The sequence below is a fragment of the Schistocerca americana genome, chromosome 7 (assembly GCF_021461395.2).
Source record: "Schistocerca americana isolate TAMUIC-IGC-003095 chromosome 7, iqSchAmer2.1, whole genome shotgun sequence".
Classification (NCBI taxonomy): Eukaryota; Metazoa; Arthropoda; class Insecta; order Orthoptera; family Acrididae; genus Schistocerca; species Schistocerca americana.
This window is the reverse complement of record NC_060125.1, coordinates 594,530,121-594,550,574: the sequence shown is the minus strand read 5'-3', so window position 1 is coordinate 594,550,574 and position 20,454 is coordinate 594,530,121. Positions and strand designations below refer to the sequence as shown.

The 20,454-nt window shown below is 45.5% G+C and overlaps 1 protein-coding gene across 1 annotated transcript in view; it reads right to left on the bottom strand.

The window, feature by feature from the left end:
• Nucleotides 1-20,454, bottom strand: part of LOC124622641 (myotubularin-related protein 6) — a 442,887-nt gene that overhangs the window by 184,029 nt on the left and 238,404 nt on the right. Inside the window, exon 2 of the mRNA XM_047148418.1 lies at nucleotides 15,491-15,607. Coding sequence (XP_047004374.1) covers nucleotides 15,491-15,607 — 117 coding nt within the window. The remainder of the gene's footprint in view (nucleotides 1-15,490; nucleotides 15,608-20,454) is intronic.

Sequence of the window (20,454 nt, the reverse complement as noted above, 5' to 3'; positions counted from 1 at the left end):
GAGAGGAGGCGGCACGGTCGCCATTGCAGTTGAAACAGTAGGGAGAAGGAGGCGAACAATCGACCTCATGCACATCTCTACCACAGGTTACATATTAGTGGGGGGGGAGGAGGGGGGAGGAAAGAGGCCGGCGACACCCCACTCTACATTGTTGCCAAATTTATTCAAGGTGGCGGTGATAAATCGTCAATGACGTCATGGCGGGAAGTTCAAATTTTGGCTGGAAAATAGGTCAATTGAGATCCCCCACTAACCTAACCCCGTTCCATCCACTCCCACTACCCTGCCTCCCCAAGAAAATGGCGGGAAGTTCAAATTTTGGTGGAAAAAAGGTCACTTGCGCTACCTCCACTAACCTAAAAAAAGTTGCAGGGAAAATAGGTCACTTGAGCTACCTCCACTAACCTAAGTCATCCAACCACCACCTCTTCCTTCGAATTGGCGGGAAAAAGACTCAGCCTGTGATGGGCTGCTAGATGCGAGGGACGTAAGTCTTTATTTTGCATGTAGTGTTTATTTAAACAATTTGAGTTGTCATAAGCAGTAGCTCCATCCAGTGTGTTCACCATGAGGTCCAGACGCCAACTGACCTATTACCTTACTGCCACCAGAGGGCGATGTCGTCCCATGGCGGTCTGGGGAAAAATGGCGGGAAAAGGACTCAGTCTGTGTCCAGCTGCTGGAGAGAAGAACGAGTATACTTTATTTATATTCAGTGGGAAGTTGGAACAATTTATTTAGGAGCAGGTTTCACATAGGTTATTTATTACACCAACATAAAACACTCGCCCTGGCACGTGCTTGGGGTCACACTACATAGCCTACAGACCTGCAAACTACTCATAAAGTGGAGTGATGTACTAGCGACACATGGTACAGTATGTACCAGTCCCATGGGAGAGTCCACCAATTGTACTGAACTTGCTTCTGATTGGTCGGCATATTCGGGTGCTAAGTGCCGAAATGACAATATCTCATGGTTACCTATTTCGAGTGTTGTAAAAGACAGTGTAAAATGAGTGAATATTTAAATAATGAGAAGTGTTGCCTGCCATCACTGTCAGTGCTACAGATCTTGCCCTCTGTAGATACACCACAGGTTCGAGATGACAGCATAGCAGCTTCTGCCGAAGAAGATCCCCCGACCGACAAGCTGTCTTCTGCGCTGGGGGGGGGGGGGGGGGGGGGGGCAACTTTAGAAGACGACAGGATGGTGGAAAGAACGGTTAAAGACTCTTATTCAATTTCTACAGATCTCTCCAGCTCCCAGATCTGACTTTCAAATAACGCATAATTCATAAAGCCTCTTTTTATGTCTTTCTTTTAGTTCCTGACAATCACTTCTATAACCTGTCATTGGTTCCACAAAATCTACTGTACTTTTTCTGAGCTTCAAAATATTTTGAATTCTTTGTATCAATTGCAGAGATGACCACCCTCCCCAATCCTCAGACACGCAGTAGCAAGATATGGCGGGTTTCCACGAAGTGGACGACCACAGCCTCCACAAACTAGGTCGTCGTTTGTGCACCGAGGGGACATATAGTCGAAGCATTGGCATTTAAAGCACTCCATCAGCTGTGAGAAATATGACTTCGCATTACAGTGGTAGACCATGATTTTGTCTTTCTCAGGCATTTCCTTCTCAAAAGTGAGGATGAATGTTCCTGTGCCACCTTTGTTGTCTGATGGGCCTCAATGTAATGTACATATCATACAAAGTGGATTCCTGGCTTCTCCGAGTGTTCGTGTAGTCCATCTGGCCGCAGCAATAAGTTCTGGTGAAAAATTAAACAGTTTATCATGTTCAGGCTCTTATGGGAACAAGAACATAAACAACTTCTTAAAAAATTTTTTACAACACAATAACACTCATGACTGGGTAGGATTAGCTGTTTTAATTAAGGGGGGTAGGACGTCAAACGGGCCGACCTGGAGCAGGAGAGTCACCACAGGACATTTTTTTTTGTTTTTTTTTGTTTTGGTTTTAGGGCGCAAAACTGCTATGGTCATTAGCGCCCGGTCCGTGACTTAGCAAACAGTAAAAACCGAAATGGGAAACCAGCAGACATGGGAACGAAACTCAAAAAATTGGAGAAACTAAAAGCAGAAGGAAGGCTTAAAAATCCACTACAGAAAGGGGTTGGTTGTCCCCCCAAAAAAACTTCAAATGACTGACGTCATTTCACTGGCACTAATAAACTCGAGAACGCGATCGGCCGAGCGCGTGTCATCTGCTAAAATGGACGATATATCAGGCGACAGCTGTAGACGGGCGCGTAACAGAGTAAAATAGGGGCACTCAATTAAAAGGTGTCTTACCGTCCACAGCTGAGAGCAGTGGGGACAGAGTGGGGGAGGATCGCCGCTTGAAAGATGTCGATGGCTAAAAAGACAGTGCCCGATCCGGAGTCTAGTTAAAATTACCTCCTACCGACGACGCGTTCGGGAGGAAGAGGTCGAAGCACAAGGAATACCTTTCACGTCCCGCAATTTATTATGGGGAAGTGTCGACCAATGTGTGTGCCATAAAAGAACAACTCGACGACATAAAACGCTCCGTAGATCGGTGAAAGGAATCGATTGAATAGCTGGCCGAAGAAGAGAGACTACAGCCTTGGCCGCTATATCGGCCGCCTCATTTCCACAGATACCAACGTGTCCCGGGAGCCAGAGGAACGCCACCGAGACGCCCCCCAGGTGGAGCAAGCGCAGACAGTCCCGAATCCGGTGGACCAGAGGGTGGACAGGGTAGAGAGGTTGGAGACTGAGGGGAGAGCTGAGAGAATCTGAGCAGATAACATACTGTATCCGCTGATGGCGGCAGATGTAGTGGACAGCCTGGAGAACAGCGTAAAGCTCCGCAGTATAAACCGAACACTGGTCGGGAAGCCGAAATTGATTTGGGGTGTCGCCAACAATATAGGCACTCCCTACACCTAACGATGTTTTCGAGCCATCAGTGTAAATAAATGTGGCATCCTTCATTTGTGCACATAGAGCAGAAAATGTCCGACGATAAACAAGTGAAGGGGTACCATCCTTGGGAAATTGACCAAGGTCACGGAGCAGGCAGATCCGGGGACGGAGCCAAGGCGGTGCTGTACCCCAAGTTATCAAGAAGGTTTTAGGAAAGCGAAAGGAAAGAGAATGGAGCAGTTGACGGAAGCGGACTCCCGGTGGTAGTAGGGAGGAGGGGCGGCCTGCATACCCTACATCAAAGGAGGCGTCGATAAAAATGTCATGGGCTGGATTAGCAGGCATGGAAGACAGATGGTTAGCATAACGACTCAGAAGGACTGCTCGCCGACTGCACAGCGGAGGCTCAGCAGTCTCAGCATAAAGGCTTTCCACAGGGCTGGTGTAAAAAGCTCCAGACACTAAACGTAATCCACGGTGGTGGATAGACTCGAGACGACGAAGAATAGACGGCTGAGCAGAGTAGTAAACGATGCTTCCATAGTCCAATTTCGAGCGCACTAAAGCGCAATAGAGGCGGACGAGGACCACTCGGTCCGCTCCCCAGGAGGTACCATTCAGGACACGGGGGGTGTTGAGCGATCGCAGACAGCGAGCCGAAAGATAGGAAACGTGGGAGGACCAGCACAGTTTCTGTCAAACATAAGACCCAAGAATTTAGCGACGTCCGAAAACGGAAGGTTGACTGGTCCTAGATGTAAGGAGGGTGGAAGAAACTCCTTACGTCGCCAAAAATTAACACAAACGGTCTTAGTGGGGGAAAAACGGAAGCCGGTTTCGATGCTCCAAGAGTAGAGGCGATCGAGACATCCTTGAAGAAGTCGTTCAAGAAGGCTGGTCCGTTGAGAGCTGTAGTAGATCGCGAAATCGTCCACACAGAGGGAGCCCGAGACATCAGGAAGGAGACAATCCATAATTGGATTTATGGCAATGGCAAACAGTACAACACTTAGCACGGAGCCTTGGGGTACCCCGTTTTCTTGGGAGAAAGTACGGGAGAGAGTAGTGTTCACCCGCACTCGAAATGTGCGCTCTGCCATAAATTCGCGAAGAAAAAGGGGCAACCGACCGCGAAAGCCCCAAGAGAACAGTGTGCGGAAGATGCCTGTCCTCCAACAGGTATCGTATGCTCTCTCCAGATCAAAAAATATTGCTACTGTTTGGCGTTTCCGGAGAAAATTGTTCATGATATAAGTGGAGAGAGAAACAAGATGGTCAACTGCAGAACGATGCTTTCGAAAAACCGCATTGGGCAGGTGTTAAAAGACTGCGGGACTCCAGCCACCAAGCTAAACGGCAATTCACCATACGCTCCAAAACCTTAAATACACTACTCGTGAGAGAAATGGGGCGATAGCTAGATGGGGGATGTTTGTCCTTTCCAGGTTTTGGAACAGGAACGACGATAGCTTCCCACCATCGTCTGGGAAAAGTACTGTCGGTCCAAATTCGATTATAAATGCGAAGGAGGTAACGCAGACTATGGGTTGATAAATGCAGCAACATTTGGATGTGGATACCACCCGGTCCTGGGGCGGAGGGGCGAGAAGAATAGAGTGCATGTTGGAGTTCCCGCATGGATGGCTCAAATGGCTCTGAGCACTATGGGACTCAACTGCTGAGGTCATAAGTCCCCTAGAACTTAGAACTACTTAAACCTAACTAACCTAAGGCCAACACACACATCCATGCCCGAGGCAGGATTCGAACCTGCGACCGTAGCGGTCGCGCGCTTCCAGACTGTAGCGCCAGAACCGCTCGGCCACCAGCGGCCGGCTCCCGCATGGAGAAAACAGTATTATAGCTTTCGCGATTTTGAGAGAAGAAAGCAAGAGGTTGCACTTCCGCTGCACGTTTCTTCGGGAGAAACGCAGGCGGGTAATTTGAAGAGCTCGAAATCTCAGCAAAGTGTTGACCCAATGAGTTAGAAATTGCGACGGGGTCCACTAATGTATCACGCGCGACAGTGAGCCCAGAGACCGGGCAGAAACTAGGCGCGCCAGATAACCGTCGAATCCGACTCCAAACTTCCAAGGAGGGGGTGAGCTAGTAAAGAAGTCCCAGCTTGCCCTCTTGCTATCGCGGATGACGCGACGCCATTGCGCACGGAACTGCTTATAGCGGATACAGTTGGCCGAAGTAGGATGGTGGCGGAAAACGCGAAGAGCACGTCGCCGCTCACGTACTGCGTCACGGCATGCCTCGTTCCACCAAGTAACTGGGGGGCGCTGGGGCAATTCGGAAGTGCGTGGTATTGAACGTTCCGCAGCTGTAAGAATAACGTCGGTAAGATGTGTGACCTCATCGTCGACGCTAGGAAAGTGACGGTCATCGAATGTCGCTAGAGACGAAAAAAGCGTCCAATCGGCTTGGGCTAACTTCCAGCGTCTCGGGCACATATATGGCAGTTGTGGCTGCAATCGAAGGACACATGGAAAGTGATCACTCGAGTGTGTATCAGCAAGGGCGAACCATTCGAAGCGTCGAACTAGCGGAACAGTACCGACCGAAAGGTCCAAATGAGAGAAATTTGTCGTGGAGGCAGACAAAAATGTAGGGACACCAATGTTGAGGCAAACTAGATCCGCTTGGTGGAAGACGTCTAGCAATAGTGAGCCATGTGGACAAGGATGTGGAGATCCCCAAAAGCGGGTGGTGGGCATTGAAGTCCCCAACCAGCAAATAGGGGGGCGGAAGCTGACCAAGAAGATGAAGGAGATCAGCTCGTGCCATTGGTGTGGACGATGGAATGTATACAGTACAAAGAGAAAAGGTATATCCAGAAAGGGAAAGACGGACAGCGACAGCTTGGAAGGAAATGTTTAAGTGGATTGGGTGATAATGGAGAGTACCATGGAAAAGAATCATGAGTCCTCCATGGGCTGGAGTGCCTTCAGCAGAGGGGAGATCAAATCGGATGGACTGAAAATGGGGGAGAACAAAGCAGTCATGGGGACGCAGCTTTGTTTCCTGAAGACAGAAGATGACCGGCGAGTAGGATCGTAAGAGGATCGACAATTCATCCCGATTGGCTCGAATGCCGCGGATATTCCAGTGGATAGTGGACATAGGGTGAACAGAAAATAGAGGAATGTGACCAAGGTTGCAGTCAACTCAACGACTGCTCAGAGCTTGCAACCGACAGCATGGAATGGCATTCAGCCGAAGGCAGAAGATCCTGATCCATTCGTTGTTCAGGAGCAGCTCCTGCCAACAGCGATTGGCCGGTTGATCGGCCACCAGCACTGCGCCTCAGCGACACAGAAGACGGCCGAGGGCGATTTCCGCCAGGTGGTGCTGTAGATGGGACACGCCTTGGCGGAGAAGGAGATGAACTGGGTTTCTTATTAGCCTTCTTGGAAATATGATGTTTAGATGAAGGATGAACCGATGGTTGTGAAGTTGGGGTACGTAAAAAATCTTCATGAGTATGCTCTTTTTCCGAAGTCTTGGTGTCTGACTTTTGGGCTCGAGATTTGGCAGAACCCGATGAAGAGTGAGCCATAGAGTGGGCAGGCGAAAGGGGTGAGGTTGAACGGGCGATCTCTGCGCTGGTCGATCTGACGACCGTGGTACTAAAGGTGAGGTCGGAAGTCTGCGTGGCCGCCTCCTTTGTTGGCTGAGGAGAAGCAAGGATAGTGCTGTATTTTCCTGTCTGAGGCACGGTGGGCTGTCGACTGGCGAATATTTTTCTAGCAGCAAAGGTCGACACCTTTTCCTTCCCTCTGATTTCCTGGATGATCTTTTCGTCTTTAAAAACGGGGCAATCTCGAGAGGAAGCAGCGTGGTCACCCACACAGTTGATGCAGCGAGGGGATGGAGGTGGACAAGCACCCTCATGGGCATCCTTGCCACACGTAACACATTTGGCCGGATTGGAACAGGACTGGCTGGTGTGATGGAATCGCTGACACCGATAGCAAAGCATAGGATTTGGGACGTAAGGGCGAACGGAAATTATCTCATAGCCTGCTTTGATTTTCGATGGGAGTTGAACTTCGTCAAATGTCAAGCGACAGTGCGGGTTGGACGATGTTCGTGTCAACCTTTTTCATGACTCTATGAACAGCCGTTACGCCCTGGTCAGACAGGTAGTGCTGGATTTCTTCGTCAGACAATCCGTCGAGGGAGTGTGTATAAACAACTCCACGCGAGGAATTTGAAGTGCGGTGCGCTTCAACCCGGACAGGGAAGGTGTGGAGCAGTGAAGTATACGCAGCAATTTTTGTGCCTGGAGGGCACTGACTGTTTCTAACAACAAGGTGCCATTCCGTAATCCGGAACAAGACTTTACAGGACCTGCAATTGCGTCGACACCTTTCTGAATAATGAAAGGGTTGACCGTGGAGAAGTCGTGACCTTCGTCAGACCGAGAAACAACAAGGAACTGTGGCAACGATGGACAACTGTCTGTGGCTGAGACTCAGTGAACTTACACTTGTGAGCAGACATAGTGGAAGATGAGGAAACCATTGCGGAAGAATCCCCCATGATTACCGGCGTCTCCGATGGCGCGCTCCTCCCTTGTGGGGGCCCTCTCTGAGGGCACTCCCGCCTTAGGTGATTGTTCACACCTCAGGTCACACCTCCCGAGAAACGGACGGAGGGACTAATCGGCACTTTCGGAAGGTATCAGCTCGGGTAATCACCCCTCCCTGGGCCTGGCCGTTACCAGGGGGTACGTACGTGTCCTACCTGTCTACCCGGGGTGGGGAATTTCGCGTTACCCCGTCACCGGCTACGCATGAAAATGCGTGGGTCGGCCTTCACACATGCACAGGGAGGAAAAAAGAGAAAGGGAAAGGAAAGAAGAGGGGTCTCAAACGCCGCAGCGGAGAAAATGGTAAAGAGAAGAGATAAGGAAAAGAGAAGGACAAAGGAAGGATGAAGACATACAAGCAGAGAAGGCGCAGAATGCGTTACATTTACGAGCGTCCGTCTCCAGACGTAGGCACAAACCATACTCCCAGATGGGGAGAAAGGGAGGGAAAGAGCCAGAGGTGAGGGGAGGGGAGGGGGGGCGAAGATGGGGGATAGGGAAGGATGCGGAAAAGGAAGGTATGCAGCCCAGAAAGGAAGGAGGGCCACATTACTCGGGGTCCCGTGCTCGCTACGCACGTATCCACGAAAGATTTGTGGACCCCCTGGGGGGAAAGGACATTTCTACTGTATATACTTTACAAATAAATTCATAAAACTGTCACCATGACCAGGAAGGATTGAGGACTCACACTCATCGCAGTGAAAGTTCAAAAACGTAGCAAAATACCTTTTTTTACATGTGAAATTTCATAATTTTTTCACTTATTACTGGCTGCATTTGTTGCTATAGCTACACTTTTCTTCCTAAGTGAGAGAGATTCTTCGACGAATTTTTCATAGAATACAAACAGTAGTTACAGGTGTATGAAACTCTAGAATTTTCCAAATCCATTAAAAACCTGTGGAAAAAATTGAGATAATTAACTATAAAACTTGAGTTTTTTCTAAACATGAAGTTTAAAATGCAACAGTTCATTCATTTTTTCATAAATTAAATAACTTATAGAGTTTCATACACCTGTAAGTGAAAAAATGATGAAATTTCACATGTAAAAAAAATGTTTTTTGTTACGTTTTTGAGCTTCTACTGCTATGAGTATGAATCCTGAATCCTTCCTGGTCATGCTGTTAAAGTTTTATGAATTTATCTGTAAAAGTATAGACAGTGCAAATTAAAATGTCCTATGGTGCCTCTCCTGCTCCCAGTCGGCCCGTTTGACGTCCTACCCCCCCTTATGGCAGAACTACTTCGCAATTTATTAAGGGAAGTGATTTCTCCAAATACATTTTCAATATTCTCCGCAAAAAAACATAGGATTCATAGATAGAACAGGCACTCCATCTGTGTGGGTGCAAACCAGGAACTAAGGGGAGTAAGAAGTAAACGTTCTTTCGATCATAACGGTCTGCAATGGGAATCCTGGTCCGTCTGAAGGGACTGCCAGAGCTTCGCATCCACAGGCTGCTAACTTTCACTGCACCGAGCCTGTCTACTCTGAACGAGGGCTCTTCTCCCAACGAGCGCCACTAGGTCAGATGACCATTACCCAGACTCCTGGTACCCCCAAATTGACATGAGCAAAGAGATAACACGCTTCGGCATCAATAGTGCGTTCCCTATGTAATCAAGAGGCTATCGCCTGCTTAATCCCCTCCCCTACAAGGACGACTGGGTATCGTGTTGGGTACTCGGTGACTGTCAAAGATTTGAAAAGGTGGATGTCTTACATGCAAACTAGGTTGTCAGCAGGAAGTGTGTACTAGAGACTAAGTCTGAGAAAAGATTTAGTCAGAGGGTAAGATTGCAGCACAGGAAAGGAAGTAGTACTACAATGGCTTGGGGCCCTATGCTTCGCAGGCACATACTAAAGAGTTGTGAGCTCTCTGTGGAAATAAACTCATTGGGTAAGCTCTGACTGGTTGTATGGTTAACTATATACAAGTAAGAATACTCATTATAATATTTTTAATTTGAGGATACAAGTAAGAATACTCAATATTATACACTCCTGGAAATTGAAATAAGAACACCGTGAATTCATTGTCCCAGGAAGGGGAAACTTTATTGACACATTCCTGGGGCCAGATACATCACATGATCACACTGACAGAAACACAGGCACATAGACACAGGCAACAGAGCATGCACAATGTCAGCACTAGTACAGTGTATATCCACCTTTCGCAGCAATGCAGGCTGCTATTCTCCCATGGAGACGATCGTAGAGATGCTGGATGTAGTCCTGTGGAACGGCTTGCCATGCCATTTCCACCTGGCGCCTCAGTTGGACCAGCGTTCGTGCTGGACGTGCAGACCGCGTGAGACGACGCTTCATCCAGTCCCAAACATGCTCAATGGGGGACAGATCCGGAGATCTTGCTGGCCAGGGTAGTTGACTTACACCTTCTAGAGCACGTTGGGTGGCACGGGATACATGCGGACGTGCATTGTCCTGTTGGAACAGCAAGTTCCCTTGCCGGTCTAGGAATGGTAGAACGATGGGTTCGATGACGGTTTGGATGTACCGTGCACTATTCAGTGTCCCCTCGACGATCACCAGTGGTGTACGGCCAGTGTAGGAGATCGCTCCCCACACCATGATGCCGGGTGTTGGCCCTGTGTGCCTCGGTCGTATGCAGTCCTGATTGTGGCGCTCGCCTGCACGGCGCCAAACACGCATACGACCATCATTGGCACCAAGGCAGAAGCGACTCTCATCGCTGAAGACGACACGTCTCCATTCGTCCCTCCATTCACGCCTGTCGCGACACCACTGGAGGCGGGCTGCACGATGTTGGGGCGTGAGCGGAAGACGGCCTAACGGTGTGCGGGACCGTAGCCCAGCTTCATGGAGACGGTTGCGAATGGTCCTCGCCGATACCCCAGGAGCAACAGTGTCCCTAATTTGCTGGGAAGTGGCGGTGCGGTCCCCTACGGCACTGCGTAGGATCCTACGGTCTTGGCGTGCATCCGTGCGTCGCTGCGGTCCGGTCCCAGGTCGACGGGCACGTGCACCTTCCGCCGACCACTGGCGACAACATCGATGTACTGTGGAGACCTCACGCCCCACGTGTTGAGCAATTCGGTGGTACGTCCACCCGGCCTCCCGCATGCCCACTATACGCCCTCGCTCAAAGTCCGTCAAGTGCACATACGGTTCACGTCCACGCTGTCGCGGCATGCTACCAGTGTTAAAGACTGCGATGGAGCTCCGTATGCCACGGCAAACTGGCTGACACTGACGGCGGCGGTGCACAAATGCTGCGCAGCTAGCGCCATTCGACGGCCAACACCGCGGTTCCTGGTGAGTCCGCTGTGCCGTGCATGTGATCATTGCTTGTACACCCCTCTCGCAGTGTCCGGAACAAGTATGGTGGGTCTGACACACCGGTGTCAATGTGTTCTTTTTTCCATTTCCAGGAGTATATTTTTAATGTAACGGAGCGACCCAGTGTTCTTAGCCATGTGTACATCGCGACAAAGCACCCGCATATAGTTATTATTTACCTGGGCAGTGAGAGTTTCCTGATGGCCAGAGGCGGCAGGGTCTACTTTTGCCAATGGCACCTTCTGTGTTTCGTTTCAAATAGGCAAGAAAGTGGCGTGCCTAGTTATTCTACTTTGTACCTACTGTCCTGCACTATTTTCCACCATTAACTGTATTATGAGCTATATCATCAAAATTCGTTTTAGCCTTCAGCACTGTTTGTTTTTCCTACAGATGCTTGAACATGCAGTGAATGGCCAGTACAGCAGTTCGAGCTACCCGGCAACTTACACTACTGGCCATTGAAATTGCTACACCAAGAAGAATTGCAGATGATAAACGGATGTTCATTGGACAAATATATTACACTAGAACTGACATGTGATTACATTTTCACGCAATTTGAGTGCATAGATCCTGAGAAATCGGTACCCAGAACAACCACCTCTGGCTGTAATAACGGCCTTGATACGCATGGGCATCAAGTCAAACAGAGCTTGGATGGCGTGTACGGAGTACAGCTGCCCATGCAGCTTCAACACGATACCACAGTTCATCAAAAGCAGTGACTGGCATATTGTGACTAGCCAGTTGCTCGGCCACCATTGACCAGACGTTTTCAGTTGGGGAGAGATCTGGAGAATGTGCTGGCTAGGGCAGTAGTCGAACATTTTCTGTATCCAGAAAGGCCCGTACAGGACCTGCAACATGCAGTCGTGCATTATCCTGCTGAAATGTAGGGTTTCGCAGGGATCGAATGAAGGGTTGAGCCACGGGTCGCAACACATCTGAAATGTAACGTCCACTGTTCAAAGTGCCGTCAATGCGAACAAGAGGTGACCGAGACCTGTAACCAATGGCACCCAACCATCACGCCGGGTGATACGCCAGTACGGCTTCCAATGTGCGTTCACCGCGATGTCGCCAAACACGGATGCGACCATCATGATGCTGTAAACAGAACCTGGATTCATCCGAAAAAAAATGACCACTTGCCATTCGTGCACCCAGGTTCGTCGTTGAGTACACCGTCGCAAGCGCTCCTGTCTGTGATGCAGCGTCAAGGGTAACCGCAGTCCATGCTGCTGCAAACGTCGTCGAACTGTTGTGCAAATGGTTGTTGTCTTGCAAACGTCCCCCTGTGTTGACTCACGGATCGAGACGTGTCTGCACGATCCGTTACAGCCATGCTGATAAGATACCTGTCATCTCGACTGCTAGTGATACGAGGCCGTTGGGATCCAGCAAGGCGTTTCGTATTACCCTCCTGAACCCACCGATTCCGTATTCTGCTAACAGTCACTGGATCTCGTTTCACCAGGCAACGCCGGTCAACTACTGTTTGTGTATGAAGAATCGGTTGGAAACATTCCCCATGTCAGCTCGTTGTAGGTGTCCCCACCGGCGCCAACCTTGTGTGAATGCTCTGAAAAGCTAATCATTTGCATATCACAGCATCTTCTTCCTGTCGGTAAAATTTCGCGTCTGTAGCAGCACGACATCTTCGTGTTGTAGCAATTTTAATGACCAGTAGTGTATTTAGAGGATATTACACGAGCAAACTTCTCAATTATCCTTCACTCGCCTATTTTTTAAATAACGACAGTGTTCTCAGAATGGCACTAACCTGACTAAGAACGTTGGGATCACCTATGATGGATTAATGTAATAATTTTTGTGAGTATAAGTTTTCAAATAGTTGTCTATAATAGCACAAAATTGCAGTACAGTTCATAATTATATTTCAATTTTAAATACCTAGGTTACACCTGAAGACGTGGCTGTAAGCCATGAAACCGGTAGTTGGAAATGCCTAGACTAAATCTAACAAACTTAGAGCACCTCTTGAACCTCTAGCCTGATTTGGCAGATTTTACCACAGTTCAGTTGTTTGTAACCTAAACACAATTGCTTCCATCTGCAAACGCACTCAATGGTTCCTATTCCATGTCAGCTTTGAGTTTTACGATCAACTGCTGTTTTTTCGTAATCGTGTAGTGAGAGACACAAGTGCTACGGCGCCAAAGTGTAATAACATCTTCATTCGTCAGACTACTTCACAACATCCTGCATTTGAACGGCGTAGGCTGTCTTCCCGCTGCTGACCCGCCTGGATAGCCGCGACATGCGAATCGTGAACAGTGGGCTGGTACCCACTCGCCGCCTCAGTTACATGATTGGAAAACGTTCACACACTTCCAGCAGACAGATGGGGTACACAAATTTCGTCCGGGGATGGGGGGAGAAGGGAGGGGTGGCGACAGGAAGAGCATCTTGTCACCTCTACCGCTAATACTGGCAAACATGGCGACGCCGTGAAGACACGGGATAAGCTCGGGAAAAAAGAAGAAGAAAAGAATCTTCCCGCTACTCTGTAGCACTTCCCACACTTGTCCATTGTGACGATATTTATTTAGCAAGACATATTACTTAATGTTAATAAAAAATGAAGCAATCAAAAATCATAGCAGAACTCAAGCCTGGAAAGGCACCAGACCAGCCTGAGAACTACCGGCCAGACGCGCTATTTATAAATTCCTAGAAAGAATTCTATACAATGGGATTAATCCAGTAATCTTTCAGAATCGCCCTCTTGAGCAAGCTGGATTCCGTCCAGGACGGAGCTTCACTGCTCAAGTCTTATCTTTAACAACATTTATAGAAGCAGTATACCAAATGAAGCAGAAAATATCTGTTGCTTTCGTCGATCTAAGTGCAGCATATGATAACAGTTTGGAGGCATGGACTGCTTTATAAATTATTTCAACTTGTCCCATGAAAACGGACAGCAAAACTAGTTGACAACATGTTACTGGAAGGACGTCTACTGTAACTACAGAAAAAGACACTATCTGCCTAAAAGGATTGAATAATGGCTTGCCACAGGGATCCGTCCTTGCTCCTCTCTTGTTTAATCTATCTATATCTGATATCCCTCCAACACAGTCCAGAAAGTTTGGATATGCAGGCGACTGGGCAATAGCTATCAAACACAAAACTTTTGAAAGAACTGAAGAAACCTAGCTTCTGATCTATACATCTTAAGCCACTATTTCCGCAAATGGAGGTTACAAGCAAACTCAAATAAAACAGAAGTTTCATGTTTTCATCTGTCCTATAGATTGGCACATAGAGCCCTAGATGTCTATTTTGAAGGATACAAACATCATAATATGCACCCAAAATACCTTGGGATCACGTCAGACAGGACACTGTCTTTTAAGGAGCACTTGACACGAACATCTGATAAGCTCAAAACCAGAAACAACACTCTCCATAAACACTGCGGCTCTCGTTGTGGATGGTAAAGCAGACATTCTTCGGATATCAGCGCTCGGTTTGGTATATTAAGCAGCAGAGTACTGAGCTCCCGTCTGGCTTAACAGTCTACATGTAAACAAGACAGACGTACAACTAAACGAGGTCATGTGCATTGTTAATGGGTCAGTACGACCTGCTCCCAAATACTGGCCATCTACCTTGAGCCACATTTCACCTCCTGATACCAGACGGAAAAGTGCGCTACTGCGTGAATACCAGAAGATTGCTAGTAACACTGACCTTCCAATAGTGGACAACGTATTCCCTGTGGAGCGAAAAAGACTAAGATCAAGACATCCCACTCTCATCGCAGCCAGGACATACATGTAAACTGCATTCAATCCCACTAATGAATGGAAACTGTTCCCCACAATGCCTGCATGCAGAAAAAGCCCCTGGATTCGACCAGCCTCGGGCAATTTGGACTATCTTGAACGGCATACGAACGAGCCACAGATGATGCGCAGGCACTCTCCACGAGTGGGGTCGCATCTTCATCACCATACTGTGACTGTAGCGTGGAACGACAGACAGTTGCTCATGTTGTATCGCAATGTCCCGCACATGCCTACAAGAGCCCTTTCGAAGATTTCCTCACAGCGAAGAGTGCTGTTCTACATAAAAGTCCTTGATATCCACCTATAGCTGTTGTTATTTGTGTTATTTCATGCTGGAGAGCTGTGCTTAAATGTTGTTGTGTAGTAATTGTGATTTTTATATATTTATTGCCATACGATAAATAAATGTTAATATTACAATTGAACGACTTTTTGTTCCTTTGTTTAATAAGAAACGAGTGATTGATGACACTTGTTCAGCAGTAAGATGATATTACTCATTCCCAAGTTGTTAACATCCCTTGCGTGTTATATTGCATCATTTACCACTTACAGTCAGCCATCATCACCCACAAAGAGGAAGGAATTATTGGATACAATCAGAGAAATTACACGATAATTAGTGCAGTTTGTTCAAAACTTTTCGGCACGTCATTGGTCTTCCCACAAGGCTTACTACTTTATACATGAGGATAAGTCGCTCCTACTCTGAGATATTATTTTATGACTGCGTCAAATTTTATAATGTTTTGCTACTGCAATAGAGCATGCTAATATACGCGCCATTAAAATTACAAATAAAATGAGCATGTTAATACTTACCCAAGTCTCCTTCTTGCCATCGGGATCGACGAATATAAGATGGGTAGCTGTAAGGTAGAGCGTTCCCACTGATGGTTTCCGGGTGTTGTACCTATCCAGCATCCGGACATTTTCAACCTGCAATTGCAAAACAGGAATTTAACTGCAACACTAAGTAGCCCTCTTATAAACAAATATTTAGAATCATAATCCCAGAGCAAAATACATGTCATCTTCTGTACATACTAGTGGGAAGACTTTGATTTTAGTAAGACATCTTCACTTTCATTTTTGATAAAAGTACACAAATATGCCACTCAAACTAAAAGTAGTGCGTTCGAATCCACTTATAGGAGCAGCTCTCATCGCAAGTATCAGTGCACCAAAGCCATGCCCTTCAACGCGTAATCACAGATTCAAAATAAAATGTTACCGATGATAATCCGACACAACCGTGGAAATACAAAAGTGAACTACGACACAGCACTGAGTTCCGTCCACTTCTTTCTTCGCATTAAGTAGTTATCTGCACCAATACTTGTTCAGTATCATGCATCACAAATAAAGTTATCCATGCCGAACAACTGTACGCACTGCTCGTCAAGAATACAATATGTTCTCGAAGCACCCATCAACAAAACCCTGTCAATCATTAAGGGCATCCTGCGCTGACTTCAACCTGTATTGTCCGTCCTTCCATAAAAGACTAATTTTGATAAAATCAAAACGTGGGGTATTTTAATCAGAAGATATAGTTCAATATAAGAAATGGTATGGGCGAGCTAAGTCGTTATACGAACATATCCAAGAGTCATGTTTACACAATAATGAAGAACTGCGCGTTTTTTTTTGCAAAAGGCTGGAATCAGATATTTTATTTTCGGCACCGTTGCAAAGTCTCGTGCTTTCCAAAGCAGTGTCGGGTCTGCGTTCACGCCATCTTCTTTTTTTTTTTAAGTTGTCAAGAAGTTTTTCCACTAACCACTGTCTGCAATACTGTTAAGCATTTTGTCATCACAGTCACGGCAATATGAATGAAGATTTGTTACCCTAGCAATTCTGCTTTTCAATGGCGTGTTTTTTTCTCTCGATAATTAGTTTTTATAGTATTGCTTTAACAAATATGGGAAAAAACTGAACTCTGCTCCCTCGCGAGTCCAGTACTCTGACATCACGCCCCACCACCCTCTTCACCTTTGTATAACTATTACAACCTGCATCAACTTGAAACAAGTACAAACCACGTCTTAAAGCTATTTCCCCCATTCCTTGCTTCTAGTGTTTATAGTCCACTTTTCAATTCCACGTAAGTCTGCACTCCATTCATACATAAATACTTTTAGAAATTACTTTTTAATACATAAGTTTACATTTATTGTTAAAATGTTTCTTTTCGGTAAGGAATTTACCACTACTTGCAAGTACGCATTTTATAACCTCCTTACATCACCCATTGTCAGTTTTTTGTTGCTCAAATACCATTCAGTTACTACTTTTATGTGTAATTTCCCAATTTAATTACCTCACTGCCGACAGCTGTAATTCGGCTACACTCCAATACTCTTGTTGTTGTTCTGTTAATATTCATCTTCTAACCTCTTTTCATGGCACCACCCAATCGATTCAAGGATCTAACACTTCACTTCACGCTCCGACCCGGAGAATGCAAGTTTGGTTTTTCCTGATGGCAAAACCATCTTGAGTAGTCCCCGCACGGAGATCCGAATGGGAGTCCATTTTACCTCCGGAGTGTTACAATAATCCATAACAACAATAAAGATAAGCTGTCCACCGTGAGAATAATGTGTTTCCAATTGCAGGTGTAACGAAAATACAGCTAAATGAAAATTATTTTAACTCTGGTAATTTTGTTCTTGGCTTTACCGCTTCACCAAACAATGGTCATGCCGAAACTTCATTTCGATCAATGTAATGAAAACTATATCATCATAACCTGCGAACCTACACCGTATACCGACACAATGTGACGTCAAAAAAATACATCACGCAACTCAAAATGGTCGATATTTATCTTTCGCGTCGACAGCGTCCTGTCACTGAATTCGTTGTTCATGAGGGAAACTCATTTTGCATATGGATACAATTGCTTGGTCGCCATCCGTGTTAGGTGACTGGTGAAACACTTGAAAGATGGGAACACGAGTATCCAAGATAAGAACATAGATATTCATAAATTTTGCTTAGAACAGCATATGGAAGCATGTGCAACAGAAGTAGAATCTCACAAAAAATCCTTCATAATACTAAGTGTGTATCGAGCACCTGCGGGTAACTTTAATCTGTTCATAAACCACCTTGAAGCTGTACTGGCCCATTTAACAACCAAAAACAAAGAAATAGTGGTTGCTGGTGATTTCAATGTAGATTTCCTTAAAGACTCTCCCAATAAGAACTTATTTGAGCTAGTAACACTATCATTCAACTTCATTCCAACTGTAAAGTTCCCCACTAGGGTAGCCAATTGCTCACAAACAGCCGTGGATAATATCTTTATAGACAAGTCTAATGAACAAAATTATATTACAAAACCAATAGTCAATGGCCTCTCAGACCATGAAATGCAGTTCCTTCTGTTAAATGTTAATATTGAACAGGATATAAAATCTGTTAAATCTGAGCTCAAGAGGGTAATCAATAAGACAAAAATTGATTATTTTAGGACACTCCTCAGAGACATTCACTGGACTGATGTTTACAGCGCTCAGAGCATGAATGAAAAATTTAACACTTTTGCTATAAAGTGCTTATCTTATTTGAACACTTCCCCCCCCCCCCCCCCCAAAACTAACGAATGTTAGCGCAAAGTCTACAAAGAAGCCATGGATTACTCAAGGAACAGGGGTATCTTGTAAAACAAAAAGAAAACTGTATCTGTCAATCCGAAACAGTTCTGATGTTGATGCTATAGCACATTACAAGAAATACTGCAATATATTAAAGACTGTAATATGGACATCAAAGCAAATATATTACAAGGAAAAGATAGTCATATCAGATAATGAAATAAAGACAATACAGGGATACAGTGAAGGAGACCGGTAGAACCAGACATGGAGAGGGACAAATAGCATTAAGAGTAAATGATACGTTGTGACATGTGTATAGTGTTGCAGAACTCTTTAACAAACATTTTATAACTGTTACTGAAAAGATGGTGTTGTCAAGTTCTGTAGATGCTATGGAATACCTCAGACCAGACATTTCAAATAACTTCCATAATATGAATTTGTGAAGTTATTCACATGAGTACTAAAAGAAATCAGCTAAATTTCGATTACGTGGTAAGTCACACAAATCTGAGGGATGTAAATTCAACTAAATACTCTGGGATTACAATTACAAAGAACCTAAATTGGAAACATCACAGACAATATTGCGGGAAGAGCAAGCCAAATGCTGCGATTCACTGGCAGAACAATTAGCAGGCGCAACAGGTCTACTTAAGAGACTGCTTACACCACGCTTGTCCGCTCTATTCTGGAGTATTACTGTGTGGTGTGGGATGCGCATCAGATGGGACTGACGGATGACATCGAAAAAGTACAAAGAAGGGCAGCTCGTTTTGTATTATCGCGAAATAGGGGAGAATGTGTCACAGACATGATACGTAAATTGGAATAGCAATCATTAAAACAAAGGCGTTTTTCGCCGCGACGGGATCTTCTCATGAAATTTCAATCACCACTTTTCTCCTCCGATTGCGATAACATTCTGCTGGCACCCACCTGGATAGGGAGAAATGATCATCACGATAAAATAAGAGAAATCAGGGCTCACACAAAAAAATTTAAGTGCTCGTTTTTCCCGCGTGCCGTTCGAGAGTGGAACAGTAGAGAGACAGCTTGAAGGTGGTTCACTGAACCCTCTGCCGGGCACTTTATTGTGAATAGCAGAGTAATCACGTATATGTACATATGACCCTCACTAGCCCAGCAGAAATAATGACCATCATAAAATCTTTAAAAACAAAAACATCTAGTGGGTATGATGGAATATCAACAAAGTTAATTAAAGAATGTGTTTCTGAGTAAAGTAACACATTACGCTATCTGTGTAACCAGTCGTTTATCAGTGGAATATTTCCTGAATGGTTGAAATATGCTGAAGTTAAGCCACTGTTTAAGAAGGGAGATAAAGAAATAGCATCAAATTTTTGTACAGTTTCACTTTTGCCAGCATTCTCAAAAATTTTAGAAAAAGTAATGTACAATCGTCTTTATAACCATCTTATCTCAAATAACATACTGTCAAAGTCGCAGTTAGGATTTCTAAAGGGTTATGGTATTGAGAACGCTATCTACACTTACAGTGAAAATGTGCTCAATTCATTAGACAAAAAATTGCCGACAACTGGTATATTTTGTGATCTGTCAAAGGCATTTGATTGTGTAAATCGCAATATCTTTTAAAGTACATTAGAATATTATGGTGTAACAGGAAATGCTGCAAAATGGTTCAAATCTTATATCTCTGGCAGGAAACAAAGGGTGTTATTAGGAAAGAGACATGTATTAAACTATCAGGCATCATCCAACTGGGAACTAATTACGTGTGGGATCCCACAAGGTTCCAATTTAGGGCCCTTACCTTTTCTCATGTATAGCAATGACCTTTCATCAGTAACATTATCAGATGCCAAGTTCGGTTTGTTTGCTGATGATACAAACGTTATAATAAATAGTAAATCAAGTGTAGTGTTAGAAAGATCGGCTAATAAAATATTTGTGGACATTAATCACTGGTTCCTAGCCAATTCTTTGTCACTAAAATTTGAAAAAACACACTACAAGCAGTTCAGAACTTGTAAGGGTGTCCCACGAGTATATGCCTCACATAAGATGACAAGCAGACAAGAATTGGACAGTGTTAAATTCTTGGGATTACAGCTTTATGATAAATTCAACTGGGAGGAGCACACCACAGAACTGCAGAAGCGTCTTAACAAATCTCTATTTGCAATGCGA